General features: G+C 54.2%; 1 protein-coding gene across 1 annotated transcript; it reads left to right on the top strand.

Annotated features, from left to right (window-relative positions):
* The first annotated feature begins 7,084 nt into the window (after positions 1-7,084).
* On the top strand, positions 7,085-23,450 carry DBH (dopamine beta-hydroxylase). The gene is made up of 13 exons (XM_085076882.1): positions 7,085-7,107; positions 9,329-9,671; positions 11,723-11,869; positions 13,087-13,344; positions 14,653-14,829; positions 15,409-15,511; positions 16,718-16,884; positions 17,708-17,851; positions 17,949-17,987; positions 18,830-18,889; positions 19,596-19,723; positions 20,149-20,308; positions 22,673-23,450. Exons 2-13 carry the CDS (start codon positions 9,330-9,332, stop codon positions 22,805-22,807), a joined length of 1,860 nt encoding a protein of 619 aa, XP_084933008.1. The 5' UTR covers positions 7,085-7,107; position 9,329; the 3' UTR covers positions 22,808-23,450.
* Positions 23,451-23,670: the final 220 nt, after the last annotated feature.

Here is a 23,670-nt window from a genome sequence, read left to right as displayed (position 1 = left end):
AGCTGGGTCACCCCCTAAGGGAGAGGGGACATCCCGCTAAGGAGCTGGACCACCCCCTAGAGAGCCGGGTCACCCCTCTGTAGCTCCATCACCCCCTTAAAGAGCCGGCTCACCCCCCTATAGCCGCATCATCCTCTTAAAGAGCTGGGTCACCCCCCTACAGCCGGACCACCCCCCTACAGAGCCGGGTAACCCCCTCTATAACCGGATCATCCTCTTACAGAGCCGTTTCACCCCCTCCACAGCAGGATCATCCTCTTACAGGGCCGTTCCATCCCCTCCATAGCCCCATCACCCCCCTACAGAGCCGTCTCACCCCCTCTATTGCCACACCACCCCCTGACAGAGCCGTGTCACCCACCACAGAGCCAGGGGACACCGGTTTGGACAAGAGAGCTTCACCCCCAGTGCTGGCACAGCAAAAGAATCCCCATCCCCAGTGCAGGGGAAAAGTCAAAGCAAACCCCACAGCAAACCCTACAGCAAACCCCTGTTTGATCCCACACAGATCCCAGGATATTTTACAGGTGCCCTGAGTTTGTTCCCTGCTGTTTGTCAGCAGCTGTGCTGGGTTTTTTGGCTGTTTCTGGTTTCCTTAAGGGCCACCCCTGCAGAAGGAATGTCTCTCCTTTTCCCAAATCTGTGCCCATTCCAGCACAACCCCAGCTCAGAGTCATCATGCACAGCTTTTTCCAGAGTGCTGATTTTCAGCAGTGGTGATTCACAAGATTTCCTTAACGCTGGGGTAGTGACGACCCCTCAGAGCTGAAAAAAGCAAAATTTGAGACAAACTCTGAATCCTAGAAGGGCATTACCCTTCAGCAGGTGGGCAACCTTCAGCAGCACCACCCCAGCCACACATGGGGTTGTCCCCCAGTCCCAAACTGGTGTGACAGAGGAGCCTCAGCTCCCCCTGAGCTCCCTGCAGAGCTTCCCTGGGCACTGAGGATGCTCAGTGTGCCTCGGGAGGCTCTGCCAGCTCTGCTTCATCCCCTGCCACCATCCTGGGCTCTTGTCACCATGCTGGGCTCTTGTCACCATCCTGGGCTCTTGTCACCATCCTGGGCTCTTGTCACCATCCTGGGCTCTTGTCACCATGCTGGGTTCTTGTCACCATCCTGGGCTCTTGTCACCATCCTGGGCTCTTGTCACCCAAGCTGTCAAACTCCCCGGGCAGCAGGGACCCTTCTTCACGCCCCAGGATTTCCTCTGTCCATCAGGACGTGTGACTTTTGTCCCGCAGCGCTCATTTCCCTGGCACTCAAACTCATTCCCAAGAACTAACTTAATTTTTCTCCTCAGCAGTTCCAGCCCATCGATACTTCCCTGCCCCTCTCAACTGCTGAGAATAATCAGTGTTTTTATAGCACATCTGCTCTTTTTTGAGATGGTATCGCTCGTAGCACTCCTTTAATCCATACAGAGGGAAACAGTTGCGTTCAATTAATTGCTCCCCAAATAAACTAATCACCGCCAGCCATTCCAGCACACTTCACACGCAGTTCAAAAGCCTGCGCAGAGATCTGAAAGGAAAAGCACTCACTGTGATGACAAGAAATGAAGGTGAGGGGAGAAAAACATAGTTTATCTTCAGAGAGGCTACTTAAGACCGTAATTGTTTAATTAATGTATCACAGAGGACTGAGCTGCGTTGTGGTTGCTGTTGAGTTGTTCTTCAAGGTTGCCTGAACCACGTGCTGAAGATATTGAAGGGCTATGCCAGGAAAAAAAAAAAAAACCCAACCAATTTTAGCTTTTTATTACTTGCACAGGTCAAACGTCACTGTCTGGCAATTTGTCACTGCATCCTTGCTCAGAAATATGACCGATGGAGGTTCTCTGCTTGGCCCCATTCATTTTGGTCTCAATGCCTGGACTCTCTGGTACTGCAATAAACATCCTCCTTGCTTCCCAGGGAGATGTCAAAGCAATTCTCACGGAGCTGAGCCCAGGATAGAAGCAAGGAAAAAAACAATGTTATAACAAGGACTTAGCACATGCTTTGTGCAGAGTACAGAGCTTGGGTTTTTGGACTTTAGCATGAGGTTTGCTTACTCCAAGAGCGATTCTGGGAAGATCAGAATTCTATGGAGGAGAACAATGTTTTTATGGTGTATTTCTGTATTGCAGTGATGTACAAGAGCTCCATGGTGAGCACGGAGTGGCCGTGCCAGGGGCTGTGCAAACACTGATTCCCCAGACTTTGCAACAGAAATTTTTACAGAAGGGAAGTGCTAATTAGCATCCACAGTTTGGGAGCCAGTTGATAGCCTCGAGCCCTGGCAGCTGGCCAGCCACAACTTCCATCCACCCCAACATTTGGGAAGTGTCCTGTGCCTGCCAAGTCTGTGGGATAAACAGACCCAGCAGCAGCCAGGAGGCAGATCTTCTGTAGGTTTGAAGTGCAGAGTTCAGGTTGTGCTCACCTTCTTCCCTCCACCACCAGCAGTGGGTTATTTCCAGTGTAAATCCTTTGGTGAGTCTGTGCATTCACACTCCTGCAACCCCAAACTCTTGGATTCCTCCTTTGACTCAGAATTTAATATTAAACTGCCAAATATTGTATGACTTTGCCAATATTGTATGATATTCTCATCACTCAATATCCAAGGCCACTTTCTTGGGGTTTCTTTCCCCCCACTCCAGTTTGCTCCACACCCAGGGCAAGTTCACTTTGGGTTTTCCTGACCCTGGAGGAATCTTCCACCTAAAAGTGATCCCTGAGCATAACCCACAACCAAACCTGGGCACTGCTGGGAGCAGTGGGGCTGCTGGAACACCCTGTGGGTATTCCCAGTGGAACACACTGGCCTGGGGGACACTGGTGACATTCCCAGCCTGGAAGATCCCTCTGGAAACTGCAGTTTGGAGGATGTGACACACATCGAGCGTGTGGCTTCCTAAGGATGCAATAAAATACACACACACCTGAAATCAGGCAGCAAAAGGGCTCTTGATATGGCCAAAGGATCCCACAGCTTGTGCAGGGCTTTGCTCCAAGAGGAAAACATGAATTTAGGGCTCTCTAAACCCATCCTGCCCATGGCAGGCCCTGGGGTGCAGCAGACAGGAACGGTGACAACACAACCTTGGCATCACCTGCCAAATACCCTTTTTTCTCATTCCTAAGTACAGAGCCTTTTCCTCTGCATCTCTCTGATATTTTTTTTCCCCTCAAGCTCCCTGGCAGTACCAGGACCCTGCGTGTGGATCTTTGCAGGAGGAGGCTGCAGCAGGATGCTCTGAGGCTCATCTCCCAGTGCCAGCCACCCTCTGGTCCTGATGGACAGACCAAGAGCTCTTCTCTGCCTCTTCCCCATGACTGTGGGGGTTCCTCCTCTTGGACAGTCTCCAGACTGATCCCAAATACTCACAGCAGCAGCCTGAAAGGTCCCCACTGCATCCTCCTCAGTCACCTTCGCTGGATTTAAATGCAGAATTTTCTATTCCCAGGTTTGGGCTCTTCCTCTTCTGCCTCTCTCCACCTGCTTTAGCCACCCACAGTGTCAGAACCACCTGGCTTTTAACACAGCCCTAAGGACTGCCCCAAACAGGGACCTTGCTTGGTGTCACCCTTGCAGCCACTGCTGTGGCGTTAGGCAGGAGTTGGAGGTGCCCTGGAGCCACATCTGCCATGGGTTACTGTGAGAGGTTTCTGTCCTTGGAGGTGACAACCTCAGATTGCCAAGGGATGAATCTGCCTAAAAGAGTTAAAACAGAAAGAGCAGAGAGGAACTGCACCTGAACTCAGTGGTTTTAACCTGAAAACAGATGAATTACCAGCCTTGGAATCACAGCCTTGGAAATCCAAAGATTCCTGGAAACACTTCTCCTTCAAGCTGACTGAGCTAGATTTGTAGGGCAAACTCTCCCTGTACAGAAGCCACGTTGAGTTTTCTGAAGGAAATCCCATTTATCCACAATTTCTACCCTTTATTAGCCCTCCTGCTAAGCTGTCCATCACCAACCTCAAGCAGCAGGGCCTGCAGCCTTTGCCATCCAACAGGAGCTGCATCTCCAAACTCCTCAGGTTCTCTTGGCCCCATGTCCTCTGCTGGATCTGCTCCTCTCCATGCTGATCCAGGCATGCTGTGGAGCCCTCAGGAAGCAGCTCAGTGCCAGGAGGAGAGGGCTGGAGGGAGAGCAAGAAGAAAGGCTGGCACCAAAGAGCAGAGCCCCACGCAGAAGGGCTCAGCACCAACCCACCCCCTGGAAATTCATGTGGCAGGCAGCCCTGGAGCAATGCCCACAGCAGATTCCAGCTCCTTTCGCTGTTATTTCCCACCAAACTGGAGGAAAACTCTCCCCTGCCATTCCAGAGGTGGGAGAGATCCCTCCAGGAAAATTAAGATGGGTCTTGCAAAATCAGGGCTGGCAGGTAATGCAGGAGGGCAGAGCAGGGTGTCCTGTATCTGTAGAGGGAAAAACTGGATTTGGCGGTTTTTGAATGATAAAACAGATCTTTCCTCACCAATTTGTTACTCTCCACCACGTGTCAGGTAATGAAGCATGGAAAGATATTGGCTTGGGCTCATGGGGAGAGAGATAGGAGAGAAAAGAGATGGAGGGATGGAGGGATGGAGGGATGGAGAGAAGGATGGAGGGATGGAGGGATGGAGGGATGGAGGGATGGAGGGATGGAGGGATGGAGGGATGGATGGATGGAAGGAAGGAAGGAAGGAAGGAAGGAAGGAAGGAAGGAAGGAAGGAAGGAAGGAAGGAAGGAAGGAAGGAAGGAAGGAAAGAAGGAAGGATTTCCCCTGGTGGAAAGCATCTGGAAAGCCAGGAATGAGCTGAAACAGCCATGGGCTGGGAATGTCACCCACAGGTGTGCTCAGAGGGTGGGAAAATGGAAGCACTGGTGGATACTGGGAGCTTGGGGCTGCAGCTGCTGGGGAAATACTCATCTTCATGGGAAGACTGGAGCAAGCTCCCCATGGCTCTCCTGCAGAGCGAGGCTGGAGCAGAGTTGATCCTGCTGGGAGCATCTTTAGCGGGGACACGTGAATCTGTGTTCCAACGCGTGGAGATGGTTATTGCAAAGCCACTTTATTTCTGGTGTTGTTATTGGCAGGGGAGTGGGAGTGCAATACAATTTTAGCCACCCTGATGTCTCCGTGTCCCTTACATCCCACCTCCATTCTAGAGCAGCTTTTCCCTCACATTACACCATCCCTCCAACGGTACAAAAGGGACTTTCTGCACCTGAAATGGCACAAAATGAGCTGGGGCAGGGGCAGGGGCAGGGGCAGGTGTGGGCAGTGCTGGGGGAGCTGATGGCTGTGTGTCACCACCACCATCACCAGTGCTGGTCTCCAAGCAGCTGCAGGCAGCAGGATTTCTCTGCACCCAGCAGGAACAGGGGAGGACCAAGAGCTGTGTGAAGCTCAGCCAGGATGAATTCACACTTGGAGAAGGATGCCTGTCCCACCAGGAGCTGCAGGAGCCCAGCCTTCAGGAATTTTTCTGGTCCATTAAAAATATCCCATTGAAGATCAGGGTGAGTCTCCCGAGCTGGAGAGCACCCCTTGGATAAACTCCACTTCCCAAAGCTCCCACAAACCTCTCCCACCTCCCACTGGCACTATCCCCTGGATCGCACAACGCTTTACAAACACACCCAGAGAACGCTTTTGTCTCTTCCTGTCCTTTTCAGATATTTTGGGTATTTGTGGCAATCTCTCCTGTTTATATAACAAAGCCACAGCCCAGTGTTTGTGACACCATATCCATGGAAACCCTAATATAGCATGCACAGGCGAGGAGATCTCATTAGGTGGCTCAGCTGCGGCAGCACTGGGGAGGGAATTTCTCTGGGATGCTCTGCTGGGAAGAGGCCTGGCTGCCCACCTAGCCTGGAGCACCTGGAGAGGCAGTGCCACCTCTCCAAGAGCAAATGATGCTTTCCTTTGGCTGATTCTGGCCTTTCTGCTGCTGTCCCATCACAGGAGGAAGAAATGGCTCTTGTCACCCATCCCTGCTGGATCATAGTTGCCTCCAAGGTCCTTCCTGGCTAGCACTTGGCACATCTGTGGATTAAAACAGCCAGGCTGGGGGTTCCCAGCAAAACCTCCCAGCTCGCTGTGGCCCAGGTGACACAGAGACATTGAAGCCACTTTGGAGAATTCAGACACTCACCTGTGCCTCTGCTGGGCAACTGAAACTCAGCTTGGCAGCCCCAGAGCCCTCCTGGTGCCCAACAAACCCCATGAGCAGCCTGCAGATCCCCTTCTGGGAACAGCGCTGGGCAAATGAACCTTTGGAAAGGATGATAAACAATCCCTCCAGCCTTGGGGTGTGATGGGACAGATCCTGTGGGTCATGGGGTCAGGATCAGAGGGGAGGGGGGTGAATTTGGCCGGAGAAATCACCCACACTGACCAGTGGGTCGCTGTGTCCCTGCAGGGTGAGCATCCCCGCGGTGTGCCCAGCTCTTCCCCTCCTCACACCGTGCCGCGTCCAGCCTGACTCAGACACTGCCAAAGCTCGTCAGCAGCGAGGCAAATTCGATCCTGGTGCTGGGTAGGGCTGCGGACAGCAGAGCCCCCGGGGCACGGAGACAGAAAGCTTCCCTCCCCTCCCCGCCCCTGCCCAAATTGAATTTCCATTTCTGTTGGCGAGGCAATGGATTATAGCTCGGAGGGGCGCTGCCTGCCTTCCCTCATTTGGCGCATCAATTGTGTTTAAACTCCTTACCTGTAAGTCAGCTTTTGTTCCAGGCGGGCAGCGCTCCCTCCCGCGATGGAGGAGGCTGTTCCCTGCTCCGGCTGCTCCCAGGGCTCTGCAAAACACGGCTTGTCCCCAGCTCTGCGTGCAGGGTCACCAGTGGCAGTGCGGTTTGTCACCGGGAGGGTTTGGATGTGTGGCTCTGCGGAGGATGGGGTCAGCAACCCCCGCTGGGGGATTAATCCAGCATCCAGCACGGCCCAGCCTGCCCAAAGCAGCCTTTCCCTGGGGCTCACAGCACGCTCCAGCTATTCCACGGGCAGATTTTCTGCCGGGGGGTTTCTGTCTCTGCCTGGAGAGGGACACGGGGTGTGCAGGGACAGCAGAGTGGCAGCTCCAGGACAGGGAGCTCCGTGCTGGGCTCAGCTCGGTCCTGCCGGCGTTCCCTTCCTCAGGAGCTCCCAGGGGGCACAGAGTGGCTGCTGTGCCCTGCAGGAAAGGGGCAGAACCCACAGCTCCCACCCCACAGCCCTCCGAGCTCCCCAGTCACGAAACTCTGGCGTTTCTACATCTCCTTGAAGTCTTAAAATAAACACCCTGAGCGATGAGTGGAAAGCTGGATCCTCACTCCTCGCCTGGGTTTATGAGCCACGACTCGGGAGAGACTGAAGCAGGGGGAGAGAGAGAGATGTACATAATTTTTTTCCTCTCTTCAAATAAATTCTCGCCGCTTATCTGCAAAGTTCAGCTGTTTTCAGGCTGACCTGCCCGTGTTCTGCTGTTCCACTGCAAATTCCTCCTGCTCAGGAAAGCTCAGGAGCTCCACTTGCACACGCCAGCAACCTGGGGTTTCATCTCTGAGAGAGGGAGGCAGGAATTTGTTAACTTAGGAACCCTCCTGCCCCCGGCGAGCATCACTGTGCCTTCCTGCCCCGCTGGCAGCTCAGCCTCTTCTCTTTACAATGAGGAAACGAAGCCAGGAGAGAAGGACAAGTGGGTGAATCTGCTTGGAGGAGGTCAGAGATGGGCAAAGACAAAAATCTGTTCCGTGGGGCTTTTGTAAGGCAGCCAGGCTTTTGTCATGCTCGAGCAGCAGGGCTGGAGGACGAGGGACATCAGTGGGTCCAGGAACGAGTCCAAGAGCCTCGGGGAAAGGGGAAAGGAAGGGGAACAGGTCCTGGATGGGGTGAGGTGCAGGGCCTGGCTGGGGTGAGGTGCAGGTCCTGAATGAGGTGCAGGTCCTGGGGCACTGCAGGGGTTCAGCTCACAGCTCCAGTGACCACAATCCCAAAGATGCCATGGTGGGAGCATTCCCAGCCAGCTCCAGCAGCCTCCTGCTATCCAGCCATGTGGTTTTAAGGCTGCCAGCTGCAGTGGGAGCGCTGGGATGGGACTGGGACACTCACTGGGGTGAGGGATGGGGCTGAGGGATGCTCATCCAGGAGAGCTCAGCTCTCCATCCTCCTCCTTTTGAGAGAGCAAACCCAGCGAGCAGCAGGTCACCCGGCAAGGAGAGCCGGGCGGGATCAATTGACGCATTCCTGAGCAATGCCCGAGTCTCAGGACAGCAAAACCTCCTCGGGTTTAGCGTCGGGATGCACACACTGATGATTCATTAAAACACCGAGCTGAATCCATTTCCTCTCATTACACAGCGCCGGGAAAGGCGGGTCTGCCCCGGTGACATTGCTGCAAGGAGCAGGAGTGAAACCCAAGCCCCAGAGGGGACCGAGGGGACTCCGCACGTGACGTGAGGTGGCATTAATAAAACAACGCCACGGACTGGGAGAGCGAAGCCAGGCGGTGTGTATCAAAGAGCTCCAGGCAGTTCATTATAATTCCAATTAACGTGGGAAAGTTAATAACCGAAAGAGAATCCATCAGGCTTTAAACAAATGGGAAGGGGGAGGGAATAAAGGTGTTTTTAAACTGGAGCCAAAGTCCTGGCTGCTGCAAAAGCAAGGGAATAACAAATATTTGGCACATCCTGTGGTCCAGGCAGGTGGGAGATTCAGTGGATACAAAATGGGGTGGGAAAGGAGCTGGGGGATCCTCATTTTTAGGTTTGTGCTGGGTTTGAAAGGGCCAGAATTAAATCCCACAGAGGCAAAACAGAAGAGGAGAAAGGAGAGGAGACATCTCATTTCTTGCTATTTGGAGGAAAATCAGCATTTTTCTCTGGCATTAAGCTTTGCAGGGGAAATATTTCCAACCTTGTCACTTTTGCTTAATTCCCAGGAGGTGGAACAAGGCCCTGCCTGTGGTTAGGGTCCTTTGTTGTCACCACTTGGCCACCCCTGGGGTGGCTTATGGGGACAGCCAGGCCAAAGGCACCACGAGCAGGGCACAGCATGTCCACAAGGGCTCAGCCAGAGCAGCCTGTGAGCAAACAGCCCTTCCCAGAGCCACTAAGGAAGATTGAAGAGCGAATCGCATCAGCCCAGTCAAATCCAATTGCTATTGATAATGTCCATGTGCAATTAGAGCCAATTAAGGGGAGACAGCAAATGACAAGTGTTTGGCCAGGAGCTGGCGGGGGGTCAATACACCAGTCCAATTTCCCAACAACTAAATGCAATTAAACAGTGTCACTTACCCAGCTCGCCCAGGAGGGCCAGCACATAAATGGGCACGGCCAGGCGCCGGGGTGACATCCTGGCAGGATGCAGAACTCGGGGAGCAAGCCCTGCTCCTGCCCCAGCCTCAAGCTGCGGGAAGTGGCATCCATGTACTTCACCACGGTGGCAGCGTTCCTGGTCATCCTGGTGGTGGCTCTGCAGGGCTCGGCGCCCCGTGGCAGCCATTTCCCCTACAAGGTGCCCCTGGATCCCAAAGGGCTGCTGGAGCTCTCCTGGAATGTCAGCTATCCCGAGCAAGCCGTGCATTTCCAGCTCCTCGTCAGGGAGCTGCACTTTGGGCTCCTCTTTGGGATGTCTGACCGGGGAGAGTTTGAGAATGCAGACCTGGCTGTGCTCTGGAGCGATGGGCGCAACTCCTACTTTGGGGTGAGTCACCTGTGGGTTTGCCTGGGGGCTTTTTGGGGTTCCCTCCCTTGTGGTTTGGCAGACTGATGTTTCTGGGTCTGAAACATCTTGGGTGTTTCTACCCCACAGGAACCCACAGATCAGGGGCACACGGTGGGTTTGGCACGAAATAAACCCAAAAGAGAAAAGAGTAAACACCTCAGCAAGTTTAGCTTTAAGAAAAGATGATTCCCTTTTTTCCTCAGCAAGGCTGAGGGAAGCAGGACCTGGATGTCTCTGGTGTGTTTAGCTGCAAAGACATGCAGAGGATGCATCAACAGCCTGGTTCACTCGTGTGCTGCTGTCAGTCACATTAAAAATTAACCACAGCTCCCATTAATGGATTCAAAGAGGGCAGAAGTCACCAGGCAGAGAGGCTGCCCCTGCCAGCACTGAGAACCTGGCTGGGAGTTGCATCCACAGATATCCACGGGATAACAGGGCAGCCTGGGGTGCTGTTGGAAATTAAAGGTGCAAATATATTTGGGTGATGTGGAAATGGGAATGGGGGAAAACTCATTTCCAGTTGTGTTGTTTGCTGCTGCTGCTGCAAACTCTGTCCTTGCTGACACTGTCTACTTGTTGGGTTCCTTTTTGGGTTGTTTTCCCACCCCTGGGCTCTCCAGCCCACCACGTTGGGCTGATTGCGATTGTGCTTGGCTGCAGAAAGCAATTCCCATTTTTCCCCGTGTGAGGCTTTCCAGTAAGTTAAATTTTACCTCTCTGCTCACTTCAAATTAACCATGAAACACATTCTTTCGCCATCAGCCGCAACGCGATCCGCAGCGCAGTGAAAGCATGAAAAGAAGGGTTTATTATCTGCGCTGTTTTCCTGCTAATTACCAGCCTTTCAGGGTCTGCGGTGGCCTGAATGCTCCAGGATTTCACAGCATCCTGTTAAGAAAACATAAAGGATCATTCCTAATCGGCCTCCCCCTGCTCTCCCAAAGACAAACAGCGCTGAATGGAACGCCCGGCAGCGCTCGGGTTTTCTCTTTCACTTGGTGCTGAACAGCATCCTGCAAGGAGATCTCAATAAATCTCCCAGCCCTGGTTTTCTCTCTCCCAGCAGCTTTTCTCCTGGCTAATTGTGTCAGCTGTTCAAAAGATCCAAATTTGCTTAGCCCCCCATGTACTAGGAGATTAACTTGCACTCCGTATTCCTACGAAAACAAATGTCATGCGAGCTCCATGGAGCTGATTTTCCTCTCCCCCTCTAAGGACAATATGTTCTGGAAATATGACTCTATAGTTCTGGCTGCAATGGTGCCAAGTTGCTTTTTCCTTTATCTTCTGGTTTTTCCTCCCGAGATAAGAGAAGTGGTGCCACTTGTGTCCAGAGACCCAGGAACTTCCTGGGTGCCTTTTCTGAGTAAATGAAAGAGACCCACAGGAGAAACAAAACATCAAAAGAACGACCCTGTTAAAATCCAAATTTTCACAGGATTTTGTACTCCAAACCTTCAAATCCTCAGGTACTGGAATGGCCCAGTGCTTCGCTTATCATAGTGGTTTTGTCACCATCTTTGACAGCAAGTGGTTTTTGGGAGGCCGTGCTGGGCTGTCAGAAAAATCTGACCACAAAAAATAAAGGATTTTGCAGAAGGGCAGCAATTTTTAGGGCTGAACATCCCAGCAAGGGTCTGATCTTAAACTGAGAGTGGCTGATTTGTGCCAAGGGTCTTGGAGAGCACAGCACCCCCTTCCAGAGGGTCCCCCTCAAACACACCCAAAATGCAGCACAGACCCATGCAACACCTTCCTGTGTCCCTGGGGGCTTCCCTCCCTCCCTTCCCAACCTTCCCACACTCAATCTCACCTTGGAAAGGTCTTTCTGCAGGCTGTCAGTGCTGGCTCAGGGATTTCACAGCTCTGCCTGAGCACCAGGAATCCTGTGGCTGTGACCATTCCAGCACGGATCTGCACAGGGGTGCTGGAGGTGGGCATGGAGCACCTCTGGGATGCTGAGGGTGGACAGGAGGATGACCTCAGCAGGAACCTCCAGGCTGAGCAGGCTGCTCTTTCTGTCCCAGGATGCCTGGAGCGATGCCAAGGGGCAGCTCCACATGGATTCCCAGCAGGACTACCAGCTCCTCGGGGCTCGCAGGGCTCCTGAGGGACTCTACCTCCTCTTCCGAAGAGCCTTCAGCACCTGTGACCCCAAGGACTACCTGATCGAGGTATGGCATCACCCTCACCCCGCTGTGGCACCCCCAGCCCCATGCCAGCCCCGGGCACAGCCCCAAACCCGAGCTGCAGGGTTGTCCCTGGCGTTGGGCACAGCATCAGGTGTGAGGCAGAGAGGAAGTGAGCTACAGATGTCAGCCCTGGGCCGTGAGTAATGTTTGGCACCATCTATTCACAAGCCCTTCAAAAGCTCTCCGAAGTGTAGCTTTTAGCTCTTTTGCATCATCAGCTCCTGTTGAACATGCGTCGGGGATATATAAATCCCTCCTGCATCACTCTGCGTGCCAGCCTGGAGCCAACTGTTGGGAGTGTTAGCAAGAGGGGTTGGCGATCAACAGGAGGCAAAGAGGAGGGATGGGACAGGAGCTGGGACAAGGGACAGCAAATAGAGGTGCTGCTCTGTGCTCCCGGGTGGCTCGGTGAGGTTTCCCTGGCTCTGCACCCAGTGCTCCTCTGTGAGATGGGATTTGGGGGAGAACCCTCCAGTGGGGAATGTCAAAGAGCTCAGGGTCTCAGCTACAGGCTCATCTCCCTTTGTGGGCAGGATATTTTAGAGCCAACGTGGGCACAGAGTGTCCTCGAGTTTCTGTCGCTGGTGTTCAAAAGCTTGTCTTGCGGTGAGAAGCGTCTGCCGTCTGCCAAAACACTGAGAGCCCTGGAGGGAAAAAATCTGTGTGTGCACCACGAAAACACTTGCTGGTCTTTATTCTCTGATCCTTTAGGAAAAGACCATTCTCTTTTTCCTTTCTCCCCTATCTCATGTCCAGAGATCTCTGCATTTTTGTTTGCAATAGGCTTTCAGCAGAGCTCCTCGTTGTCATTTCCCCCTGGAAAGAGGGTGGGAGAAGAGGATTTCAGGGAGAAGTTTTGTTTTTGCTGTTACCCCCCAGGTCATTGCTGGGCTGCAGGGTGGGATGAGCTCTGCACTGATGTGGTTATCCCAGCCTGGAGCAGAGAGGTTGTGTTCCCCTTTTGGAATTAATGCCACCTGGGGAAAACTTTTCAGATTCTGCCACCTGCTAGGGAACCCTCTGGGATCACCACAGCCAAAGAAACACCCTGGAATGTAGAATCTCATTGGGACAGCAGAGCAAAGTGAGCTACTGGGGCACTCAGGATGGCTTCACAAGAACCAATTCTGGTGCTAATGATCCATGCAACTCCTGTTCCTGCATGAGAAACCACCTGATATATTCTGCTCTCGCTTCAGGATGGCACCGTGCACCTGATCTACGGGATCCTGGAGAAACCCGTGCCTTCCCTGCAAGCCATCAACATCTCTGCCCTCCACGGGGGCCTGCAGAGGGTGCAGCTGCTAAAGCCCAACATCAGCATCCCTGAGCTGCCCAGGGACATGAAAACCATGGAGATCACAGCCCCAGATGTGATCATTCCCAGCCAGGAGACAACCTACTGGTGTTACATGGCAGAGCTCCCCGAAGGTTTCCCCAAACACCACATCATCATGGTAAGAGGAGAGGAGGGCAGAGCAGTCGTGTTCACATCCTGCACATCCTGTGTTTTCCCTGCCCTGGCACAGGGAGGTTTTCAGATCCAAATATCTTACCAAGCATGGTCCCAAAACATCCTCCAGATCCACCCCACTGGTCTGCAGCATCCTGATGTCACCTGGCAGGAGGTGAGCAGGTGAAGTTTTCCCAGCTGGCACATCCAGCAGGCTCCAGGGCAGGCTCAGAGCTGACCCCCTGCAGAAGGGACAGGATTATGGCACACAGAGAGCCATGGGGGACATAGAAACACAGGAAAACAAGGAACAGGGCTGGTGAGAGCAGGGCAGAGAGAGCCAGGATGGGAACTGCCTTCTAAAAGATGAGGCATCGTCCAAAAAAAAAGGAGATTTACAGACATAAATACAACTTGTGTGCCTTGCCCAGATGAGTTGCTCGGGCCACCTCCTGCAAAGGAGAGGAAAAAACCTGCTGGCAAGCCAGAGGAAAGGATGAGCTGCTGGCAGAGCCCCCAGCAGGTGTGGGGGTGGCTCAGGAGGTGACCTGGCACATCCAGAGTCAAAACCACACAGCGGGGAGAAGAAAAAACCTTCAGACACTCGAGCTGCAGCGAGCGCTCGGTGATTTAGAGGGGAGAGACGGAGGAAGGCTCAGAAGGAGGATTTTCTCTCGAACAGATGGTGTGAAGTGAATCATCTGTGTGTAAGTAAGAAGTGTGTAACTCCTGATACCTTCCCGCTGCTGCAGAGCACTTCTACAGCTGGCACTTTTAGCCAGAGCTGCTCTTCAGGCTTTTTAAAATCACTTTCTCCATCCCAAATCCCCCTCTCCGTGCCCCAGGCAGCTGTTGGATAGAATCAAAACTTGTCAGGACTCTCTTTAGGAAAAGGCAACATCCCCAGGGCCACCTCAGCCTTGCAAAACTCAAGGGTTCAGTCATCACAAAGCAGACCAAGACCTGCTGGTCAGCTGCATCTGTTGCTGGAGAAAGGCTGAGATGGCTGTGTGTTCTGCTGAGCTCGGGGTTGGTCCCTAGGCTGACAAAAACTAAATGTTTCCACAACTGACCTAAATGCTAATAACTAATAACCTGTTGGTTCCCCTCTGAAGCACCCAACTCTGGCCCAACCTCCTCCTGGGAGCCAAAATCCGAGGTGAAACCCCTTGGCCCTTGGCTCCTCATGCCCAGAGCAACCTTCCCTCCCCACCCTGTGGCAGACACTGGCACCAGGTCCCAGACATTCCCGCCCTGCCAGCCCCAGGGATGAGCTCTGAGCGTGTCCTCTCCTTGCTGGGTCTGATTTCAGTACGAGCCAGTGGTCACTGCAGGCAACGAGGCTCTTGTGCACCACATGGAGGTGTTCCAGTGCACGGCTGACTTCGACAGCTTCCCCCACTACAACGGGCCCTGCGACTCCAAGATGAAGCCAGACAGGCTCAACTACTGCAGGCACGTGCTGGCAGCCTGGGCCATGGGGGCACAGGTGGGTGTGACAAGGGACATGTCCTCCCTGGGGGAAAACTGCCCTGCTGCCTCCCAAACCTGCCCCATCCCCATCTTGGGATTGCTCTTGCCCTGTTCTCTGCTGGGGTTTGGGATCAGCCCTGCCTGACCTTCCCAGCCCCTCCTGGGGGTGTCTGATTTCCCAGTTCACCCCAGCCATACATCAGTGGGGTGGGGCACTGGATCAGCTCCCCAGGGAATGGTTACTGTCCTGAGCCTGAGAGAGCTCGAGGAGCCTTGGGACAACTCTCCCAGGCACCTGTGGGATTCCTGGGGCTGTGCAGGGCCAGGAGTTGATTTTGATGATCCTCGTGGGTCCCTTCCAGCTCAGGATATTCTGGGATTCCATGCCAATACTCAGATGTTGTGCCATTGCATGTGGAATGAGAGAAGCCTCTGGAAGCAAGAGCAGCTCTCCAAGCACAACCAAGAGCCCAAATCATGCCCCTCAGCCCAGGCTGTGGGTCAGGGTCACACCCAGATATTTCCCTCAGTCTTTCCAGCCTTGTTCCCAGGAAAACCACTCTGCTGCTGCCCTAACACCTCCCTTCTCTTCCAGGCTTTCTACTACCCTGAAGAAGCAGGTCTTGCCTTTGGTGGCCCAGGCTCCTCCAGATACCTGCGCCTGGAGATCCATTACCACAATCCCCTGGTGTTCAAAGGTGAGGGGCTGTGCAGTGCTGCCCATTGCCTTCCCTGTCACACCATGGAGGAAGAGCTGGGGAAATTCCAGGGAAGGGCTGACACCTTCTGGGGAGAGCTCTGCCCTAAATCGTGGCCCTGCTCAGAACTTCATGGAGACCTGCTGGTCCAGATCTGTCCCTGCAGGGAGAATAAATTCCCCCCGTGCTGCTGCTTTTCTGGTCTCAGCAAAGCCATCCTCCCTGCAGGCTGCAGCCCATCCTTGTGCTGCCCAGAGGTGGGGAAGAATGTTTAGGAAAGGAGTCTGCAGGTAGAAAATTGCCCCCAAAAATTCCTGCAGGGATGTGATCCAGGACAACACCAGCATTAACTGGATTGTCTCAGTTCTCCCCAATTTCCTTGTGAGGTGGGTCTGAGCTCAGAGCAAGAGTGACAGCAGTGCCAAGGCACCAGAGAGACCAGGCTGGCTGGGGCGGGAGGGGATGTGGATGTTGTTTTCCTGTTCTCCTGCTTCGATAACATTGTCAGGAGACACATTGGAAAAAAAAAGAAGGATTCCAAACAACCCAGTTTCTTCATTAACATAAAAACAAGCAGCTTCTTGACTACCCAAGTATATTTTTAGGAGGCCAGAGCATATGTAGTGTGGATCAATCATAGCACATTCGGCAACTCGAGAAGAAACACGGCTATAAATACGGAGTTCACGTCTTTCATCATTTTTCTGCTTTTGCCTGCTAACCAATAGTGTCTCCCCTGTTATTCTTATCCCTGGGTGGGCTCCAGCCTGGAGACAGGGATGCAGAGCTGGCCTGAACCCCTCCTGACCTACTGACCCCGCTCTTCCCTTTGCTTGCACGGCCTTTTGGGGTTTTGGGATGTAGCAAAACATCCCAAAAAGATGCTGCAATGAGCCACGCTTCTGAGGGAGCTCTCCAAAGCACCCCATGCTCTGTCCTTCTGCTTTGGGATCTCCAAAGACATCCCTTACCTCTCTCCCTGGAATTATTCAGTGCTCTCTCCAGGGAACCAGGTGCATCTGGGGTCACTCAGTGAAGACTTGCATGGAAATCTGTAGGATTTAAAATTATGAGAACCACCCAGATGCAGGAAGCTGTGAGTGGAAGGCTCTCCATGGCAGCACAGCATCGTTTTTCACCTGTCCTTGCTTTCCACCTTTCAGCCTTGTCCCTGCAGTGACTTGTCCTTGTCCTCTGGCCCACCAGGTCGCCGTGACTCCTCGGGGATCCGGCTGTACTACACGGCCACCCTGCGTCCCTACGACGCTGGGATCATGGAGCTGGGCTTGGTCTACACCCCAGTGATGGCCATTCCCCCTGGAGAGGATGCCTTTGTCCTCACAGGGTACTGCACTGATAAATGCACCCAGCTGGTGAGTAACTCTGCCCTCCAGCCCGGCTGCACCTCGGAGGAGAAGGGTCACCATGGATTTTCCCAGCTCCCAGGCAGCACCACCCTCCAAGCCTCCCAGTTCCGAGTTTCAAACTCACCGTGAGGCAGTGCTGGAAAGACAAATCTGCTGTGTACAATAAACAGAGAGCAGCTGGTAGGGATGCGCTGAGTCCCCCTGGAAGCAGCTCTCCTGAAGAGCCATCTGCTCCAGCTCCCCGGGGTACCATTCCCATAAAACTCCCTGCCGAGCTGGCCGTGTCCCAGTGGTGCTTTCCCTCAGAGGGATGGGAAAATTGGCTGCTGCTTCCAGGGAGCTTGCCAAGAGCTCTCTTGGAGATGGTTCCAAAGTGCCCACCTTGCTCTCTCGGGGAAGCGTTAGTGTGTGTTTTTGTAGGGCCTACCCACGAGGAATTGTTTGTTCCGCCGCTAACGAGGGCAGGGAAGGAGGCAGGGTTTGGCTCAGCTGCTCTGCTGCCTTGGAGGGTTGGTTTGGCAGCAATGGGGCTCTGTCCCTCTGCAAGGAGCTCACTGAGAGGCTGCTCCAGGGGTAGAGTGATCCCCTAAAACCGGTGTGAGAGATAGGATGGGGACAGCAGCTTCCCAACACAGCATGGCGGTGTGAGGGAGGGGAGAGGGACAGGGCTGAGCACGGGGGTTGATCCTTCCTTCCTTCCTTCCCCCTTCCCTTCCCTTCCCTTCCCTTCCCTTCCCTTCCCTTCCCTTCCCTTCCCTTCCCTTCCCTTCCCTTCCCTTCCCTTCCCTTCCCTTCCCTTCCCTTCCCTTCCCTTCCCTCCCTCCCCCAGGCTCTGCCCTCTGCCGGCATCCGAATCTTCGCCTCGCAGCTCCACACACACCTGGCAGGCAGAAAAGTGGTGACAGTGCTGTCCCGGGACGGCAGGGAGCGGCAGGTTGTGAACGCTGACAGGCACTACAGCCCTCACTTCCAGGTACAGGGGGCTGCAAGGGTCCCAGCTGGGTGTCACCCCGGGGCACAGTGCCATGGCATCACTCTCACATGTCCCCTTCCCTTCCCTTCCCTCCCAGGAGATCCGCATGCTGAAGGAGGTGGTCGCGGTTTTCCCGGTGAGTTGCTCCAAAAACCATCACAACTTCCAAACAGCACATCCCGATCCTGTCGCTCTGAATCCCCTGCCTCTTCCCATCGCCCTGTGCCATCTGGGGACTCCCAGGGGGCTGCAGGAACGAAGTCCCTGGGTCACATCTGCCAGCTCCACGCAGATACTTTGGGGACACTAGGCCCCCTCTCATATGGCACAGAATGGGTGTGTGGGCTGCTGGGAGATAAATTGAGCTCCTAATTTAGCTGGGCGTCGTCTGGCAGAGGGAGGCTCCTCGGGGGGTGAGGATGAACCATGGTGGTGCCCTCTTCTCCTTGCTTGATGGAAGGAGAGGAAGAGATTCAGCATCAGAGTGGGAGTGGGTGGGAAAACAGAGGTGGAGAGGAGGTGGAAAGTGCCCTGAGGCTCTTCAGATGAGGAAGGACCTGGCTGCAAAGCTGAGGGTACCTCCTGGAGCTGCTGTGCCCCACCAGGCTGCTCAAAACCCGCTGACCCCATGCCCAGGGCTGTGCTCTGGGGTGTCCCCATTGTCCCCAGCACCGACTGTGGCAGGGAGGCTGTTGTGCCATCAAGTCTAGCGCAGATTTGGCACTTCAAAGTGTTGCCTAAATGCAATTTTTAAGCTGTTTCAACCCTGCAGAAATCCTTCAAAAGTGAGGGAAGCAGGAAACACCATCCCCGGGATGCAGCCCCAGGGAATCTCTGCAGGGGATGCAAGTTTAGCAAGAGCTCCTGTGGCTTTGCAGGCAGTGCTGGTGGGGAAACTGGCTGCTGATACGGAGAGCAAAGATTTCTGTGTTTCACCCTCCCCAGTCCCCAAATTTTCCTGTGTTTGATTCCCCCCAGGGTGATGAACTCATCACCACCTGCACGTACAACACCGAGGACAGGAGCAGAGCCACCGTGGTGAGTGCAGGGTCTGTGTGGAGCTGGGGGATGTTGGCACCCTAGAGTGATTTAGGGCACCCCAGGGTGATTTGGGGCACCCCAGGGTGGTTTGGGGCACCCCCAGAATGGGCACCTGCACAAAGCCAGGCTGAATCACAGCCAGAGGCAAGGGGAGGGTGGGAAGAAGGGAACTCACAAGGCTGTGCTGCCTGCAGCAGGGATGTGAAGGTGCTAATTGTGAAGTAGCATGTGTCACTCTAATTCCCATCACAAACTGTTCCACCAGGGATTAATTGTAATTAAAGAGAAGTGGCATTTTTTGACAGTGCATGTTATTTCCTTACATAGGCAGTGGGAAAAAAAAATAAAAGGAGCCTGTCAGAGGTACCATCAACAGGGACAAGGCTAAATATAGCAGAGGGATTATAGGAAATCTGCATTTTAATGTAAACCACACGGTCTAGCCATAAAGTCTGTCCTTGCACAGAGGGCAGACAAGCAGAGAGCTGCCCATGCCATGCACCTGAAGGGGTGTGAATCTCCATCTCTGTCTCTCTAGCTATCCAGAGGTATCCAGATACAGATGATAGATGTAGATGATAGATGTAGATCCATGTGAGTGTGCAGCCCGAGGTGTGAGCTCTGTGCCCCCTGCCCTCCCTGCCCCTGTGCAGCCCCAGCAGGGCACAGACCCTGCTCCCACCACCTTCCTGCTGTGCCACAGGGAGGGTTTGGCATCCTGGAAGAGATGTGTGTGAACTACGTGCACTACTACCCCCAGACCCAGCTGGAGCTGTGCAAGAGTGCTGTGGATCCAGGCTACCTGCACCGCTACTTCAACCTGGTGAACAGGTAAAGAGCCCCTGCACAGTGGGCTGGGGGTGAGGGACCACTGGGAAAATAGCCAAATGCAGGGTTTGGAGGATGGCTGTGTAGTGAGAACCACCAGGAAGGGAGAGTCAGTGCGGGGCCAAGTGTGAAAATGCAAAATATTCCTTATAACCCAGGGCAGACACACCAGGGATCCACGCCAGAGGAGGAGGCTGCAGCCCACCCACCCACGAGGGGAGGGGGAGATGCTGGCCTTGCACAGGGTGTCCTACCCATGGGCTGGTCCCAAATCCTCCCCTGCAGCTGCTGGCTGCTCCAGGCTCTCCCTGTGCCCAGCACTGACCTCAGAGCCATTCCAGGTCACACTTCAGGCAGGGAGGGATTAGTCACATCCAGCTGGAAGGGAACAGCACTGCTGTGTTCAGCATGGCCTTTCTCCCTCCCAGGTTTAACGACGAGGAGATCTGCATGTGCCCACAGGTGTCTGTCCCTCAGCAGTTCTACTCCATCCCCTGGAACACCTTCAACAGGGATGTGCTGAAATCCCTCTACGGCTTTGCTCCCATCTCCATGCACTGCAACAAATCCTCCGCCGTCCGCTTCCCGGTGGGTACAGCTGCCATCCCAAAGCTTCCCAGCAGAATTCCCACATGGGGGGTCAGGTCTGCAGTGCTCAGGACACGTCCAAACCCAGCAGGCTAGGGGCAGGGGGCTGGAGCTGCCAGGAAATCCCTGGCATCAGCAGGACTAAGCCCAGCCCAGCCCTGTGCTTAGCCAATACCTCTGGAGCCACCATGGATGTTCCCAGCCAGATCCAATTAGGAGATGCATTTGCATAAAGTGATTTGGAGGCTGCTTTCGCCGAGTGTTAAAGTAGGGCCAGAGCCAAGGAGAAACGTGAGGTGGTTTTTAGGATTTTGGCAAATCACCCCAGGTGCCAGCAGAGCGAGCTCATTATGCACAGCATCTGTGCAGCCTCTGAACGTGGGGATCCAGCAAAACGTGAAGGATAAAGGACTGGGAGGTTTTTAAAATAAAACCAGGCCCAGGGATGAGGGACATGACTGTGATGGTGGTGAAGATTTAACACCACTGCTGGCATCATCTTCCAGCACCATTTATCAGTGTAATAGACTTGGATAATTCCTTATTCTTGGGTCCAGTGCTATCCACTGCAGCACAGGAGGATGCCGAGCTGCTTGCAGGGATGACCATCAGCTTTCTGCCACAGTAAATTCCCTTTAGCAGAGTTTCACTCCAGCATGGGCAGAAACCTTTCCAGTTTCCTGGCACCTCTTGGCCACGCAGAGCTTCGCTGCAGGGACAGAAGTGGTGCAGAAGTTTTGTGCAGCAGCAGAATTATGAGTTAAACCTCTTAATTATGACCCAGACAACTCCCTTGATTGCAGAGAGGTCTGAGGGGCTGTCAGGAAGGGACTGGAGCAGGGCAGAGCTGAAGCTGGCACAAAATGGGTCACGAGAATCACAGCAAGGGCGAAGGAGCCTCTGCTCCGCTGGTGTTTCAGAGCGAGCCCCACTTGGAGACATCTCATTTATTCCATACTGTTTCTGCCAAGAGAAAAGCACCAGCTTCTAATTAAGCTCATGTTTTTGCAGTTCAGTGATCCCAAATCTGATGATTTCTGGAAGGAGCTGAGTGCTGTTAATTATCGAGCCAAATCTCAAGGTAACACTTGTGAGCAGCGGCAGGGACGGTGCTGTCCCCAAGTCCCTGCACTCACAAGGGCTCGCAGTAAACTCTCTCTGTTCAGATTTCCACTCGAAAGCACTGAAAACAACAGCTATCAAGACACTCCGAGTGCCTTTGATCTCTTCAAAGAGCAGGCACAGGGTTTGGGATGTCTCAGCAGGGCAGACGCCGCAGCAGATGGGCTCGGGGCTGGAGCTGAGCCCTGGAGCAGGCGAACCCTAAAGATGCATAATTGCTCCCCTAAGCCAGAAGGGTACAGGAAAGGAGTTGTTTCTCCAGCTGGTGCTCCTCTGCAATGCTGTCCCCTCTCTGGTCACTCCCCGTGAGCTTTGGAAATGTCCCTCCATCCCACTCCATCTTTCCCCAGGGTTTTTCCCGGTGCTGGAGCAAGCTCCGGCCCGTTTCGCTTGACATACCAGGAGAAATCTCAGCTGAAAACATAAATTCCACTTTCATCTCGCCGATGACTCACGGCTCTACCTCTCCTCTCCAGACCTCCCTCCTCCCGCTCACGCTGCCGCTCAGCCTCTCGCTGACATTTCCGCATGAACACTCAGCCGGCAGCCAAACCGGAGCATCACCGCCCCGGAGCTGAGCCCCCCGTGCCCTCCCAGCCCCTGCCCGTGTCCCCACCGGCCACCAAGCCAGGCCAACGTCACCTCTGAGTTAGATCCTGCCCGGCAGGCTCAGCCCTGGGCGCTGCCTGCGCCTGGCAGGTTGCTCTTTGCGGGGAGCATCCCCGAGAGAAGGTGACTCCAGGGATGTGCAGGGCTGGAGGGATTTGTCCTGGCTGTGGTCACCGTGAGCCCTGATGGCTGTGACAGCCCTGCTCTGCTCCATGGCACCTCAGCCAGGCTGCAGTGTCCCTCCTGCTCCACGGGCACATCCATGCTGGAATGCAGCAAATTCCTGCCAGGACCTGGTAGGGAGCATTTCCCGGAGCATGGTGAGCCCGTGGGGCTCCCTGTTTTGAGCTATCTCCACCTGATTTGGCAGGTAACACTTTTTGGGGTGGAAACTCCCGAGCTGGGGTTGGTTTGAGGAGCACAGAGCACCTCAGACGTCTGCACTGTGGAGAGGATGTGTAGGTGCTCCTGCACCGGGAATAATTAGCAACGTCTCATGAGAAAACACCCTGATTTGGGCTAAAAACACTTCAAACATTAAACTTCACGTCATTTCTCCAAGCAGGCAGAAACTCTAAGCCTCCAAGTAGCTGTGCTCTTATGGACCATGTGGTTTTATGACCTCTCTTGCAGGGCGAGTGGGAGAAGCAACCTCTTCCCATCATCACCGAGAGGCTGCAGGAGCCCAAACCTCACTGCCCGCCCACCCTGGGACCTCAGCCTGCCGCCCCTGTGCCCCTCAACCTGGGCCAGCTCCGGAGGGACTGACACCATGGGGATGGCATCCAGGCAGGAGCATCCCTGGGGAGCATCCCGCCGCCCTGCCCACGCAGCCATGCCAGCCGGTGTCCCATTCCTGCCTCCGGGGGGGCTGAGGGCTCACGAGGCAGAGTTCAGAAAGTACTCCGGGGATGGGGAGAGCTATATTTAGTGCGTTATTAGCAATCCTGGCTCTGAGTAATGCTGCTTCCCACCCCCGGGATAATATCGGCGAGGTTTGCTATTGTGCCGAGCCCGGCGCGGCCCCGGGGAGGGAGGGAGGGAGGAACTCGTTTTCCAGCAGGGAAACTGAGGCAAAGGGAGGCGTGGGAGCAGCACAGAAACCTTGCTGATGTCCCATCGAGCTCAGGATGGCTCAACAGGTGCTCCCCGGGCTGGCAGCTGTGGCAGGGATGGATGGATGGATGGATGGATGGATGGATGGATGGATGGATGGATGGATGGATGGAAGGAGGGAGGGAGAGATGGAAGGAGGGAGGAAGAGGTACCACAACACCCACCCAACACTCCCATCCCTCCTCCAGGAACTGCATCCCCCCCATTACCCTCCTTCCCCCACTCCTCGAGATTATTCCTCTCGATGCCACCAGATGCCAATGGCTGGGAACAAACGGTACCTCCGGGATGGGGTTTGGGGAAGGGGAGGGGTGGAGGGGGGAATGACAAATCTTTTGTCAGGAAAAATTGCTCCATTAAATATCTAAATGTAAAATAAATTGCTTTTCGCTGTTGAGCTCCAAAGGGAGAATGCTCAAGAGCAGAGGAGAGGCTGGAGATGCTGCAGGAAAGTCCATGTCCATCCAAGCTCAGTGCCTACCCTGGGACAGGTGGGATCCAGGCCAGGTGGCCCC

This window comes from Lichenostomus cassidix, chromosome 17 (assembly GCF_008360975.1).
Source record: "Lichenostomus cassidix isolate B80296 chromosome 17, HeHo_3.0, whole genome shotgun sequence".
NCBI lineage: Eukaryota > Metazoa > Chordata > Aves > Passeriformes > Meliphagidae > Lichenostomus > Lichenostomus cassidix.
This window is presented reverse-complemented; position numbering and strand designations above follow the sequence as displayed.

Excerpts from the sequence above, each read along its gene's own strand:
- DBH (XM_085076882.1), top strand. The coding sequence starts at position 9,330 with ATGCAGAACTCGGGGAGCAAGCCCTGCTCCTGCCCCAGCCTCAAGCTG. Across the intron at positions 16,885-17,707 it reads CTGATAAATGCACCCAGCTG|GCTCTGCCCTCTGCCGGCAT; the intron begins GTGAGTAACTCT and ends TCCCTCCCCCAG. Across the intron at positions 18,890-19,595 it reads ACAGGAGCAGAGCCACCGTG|GGAGGGTTTGGCATCCTGGA; the intron begins GTGAGTGCAGGG and ends GCTGTGCCACAG.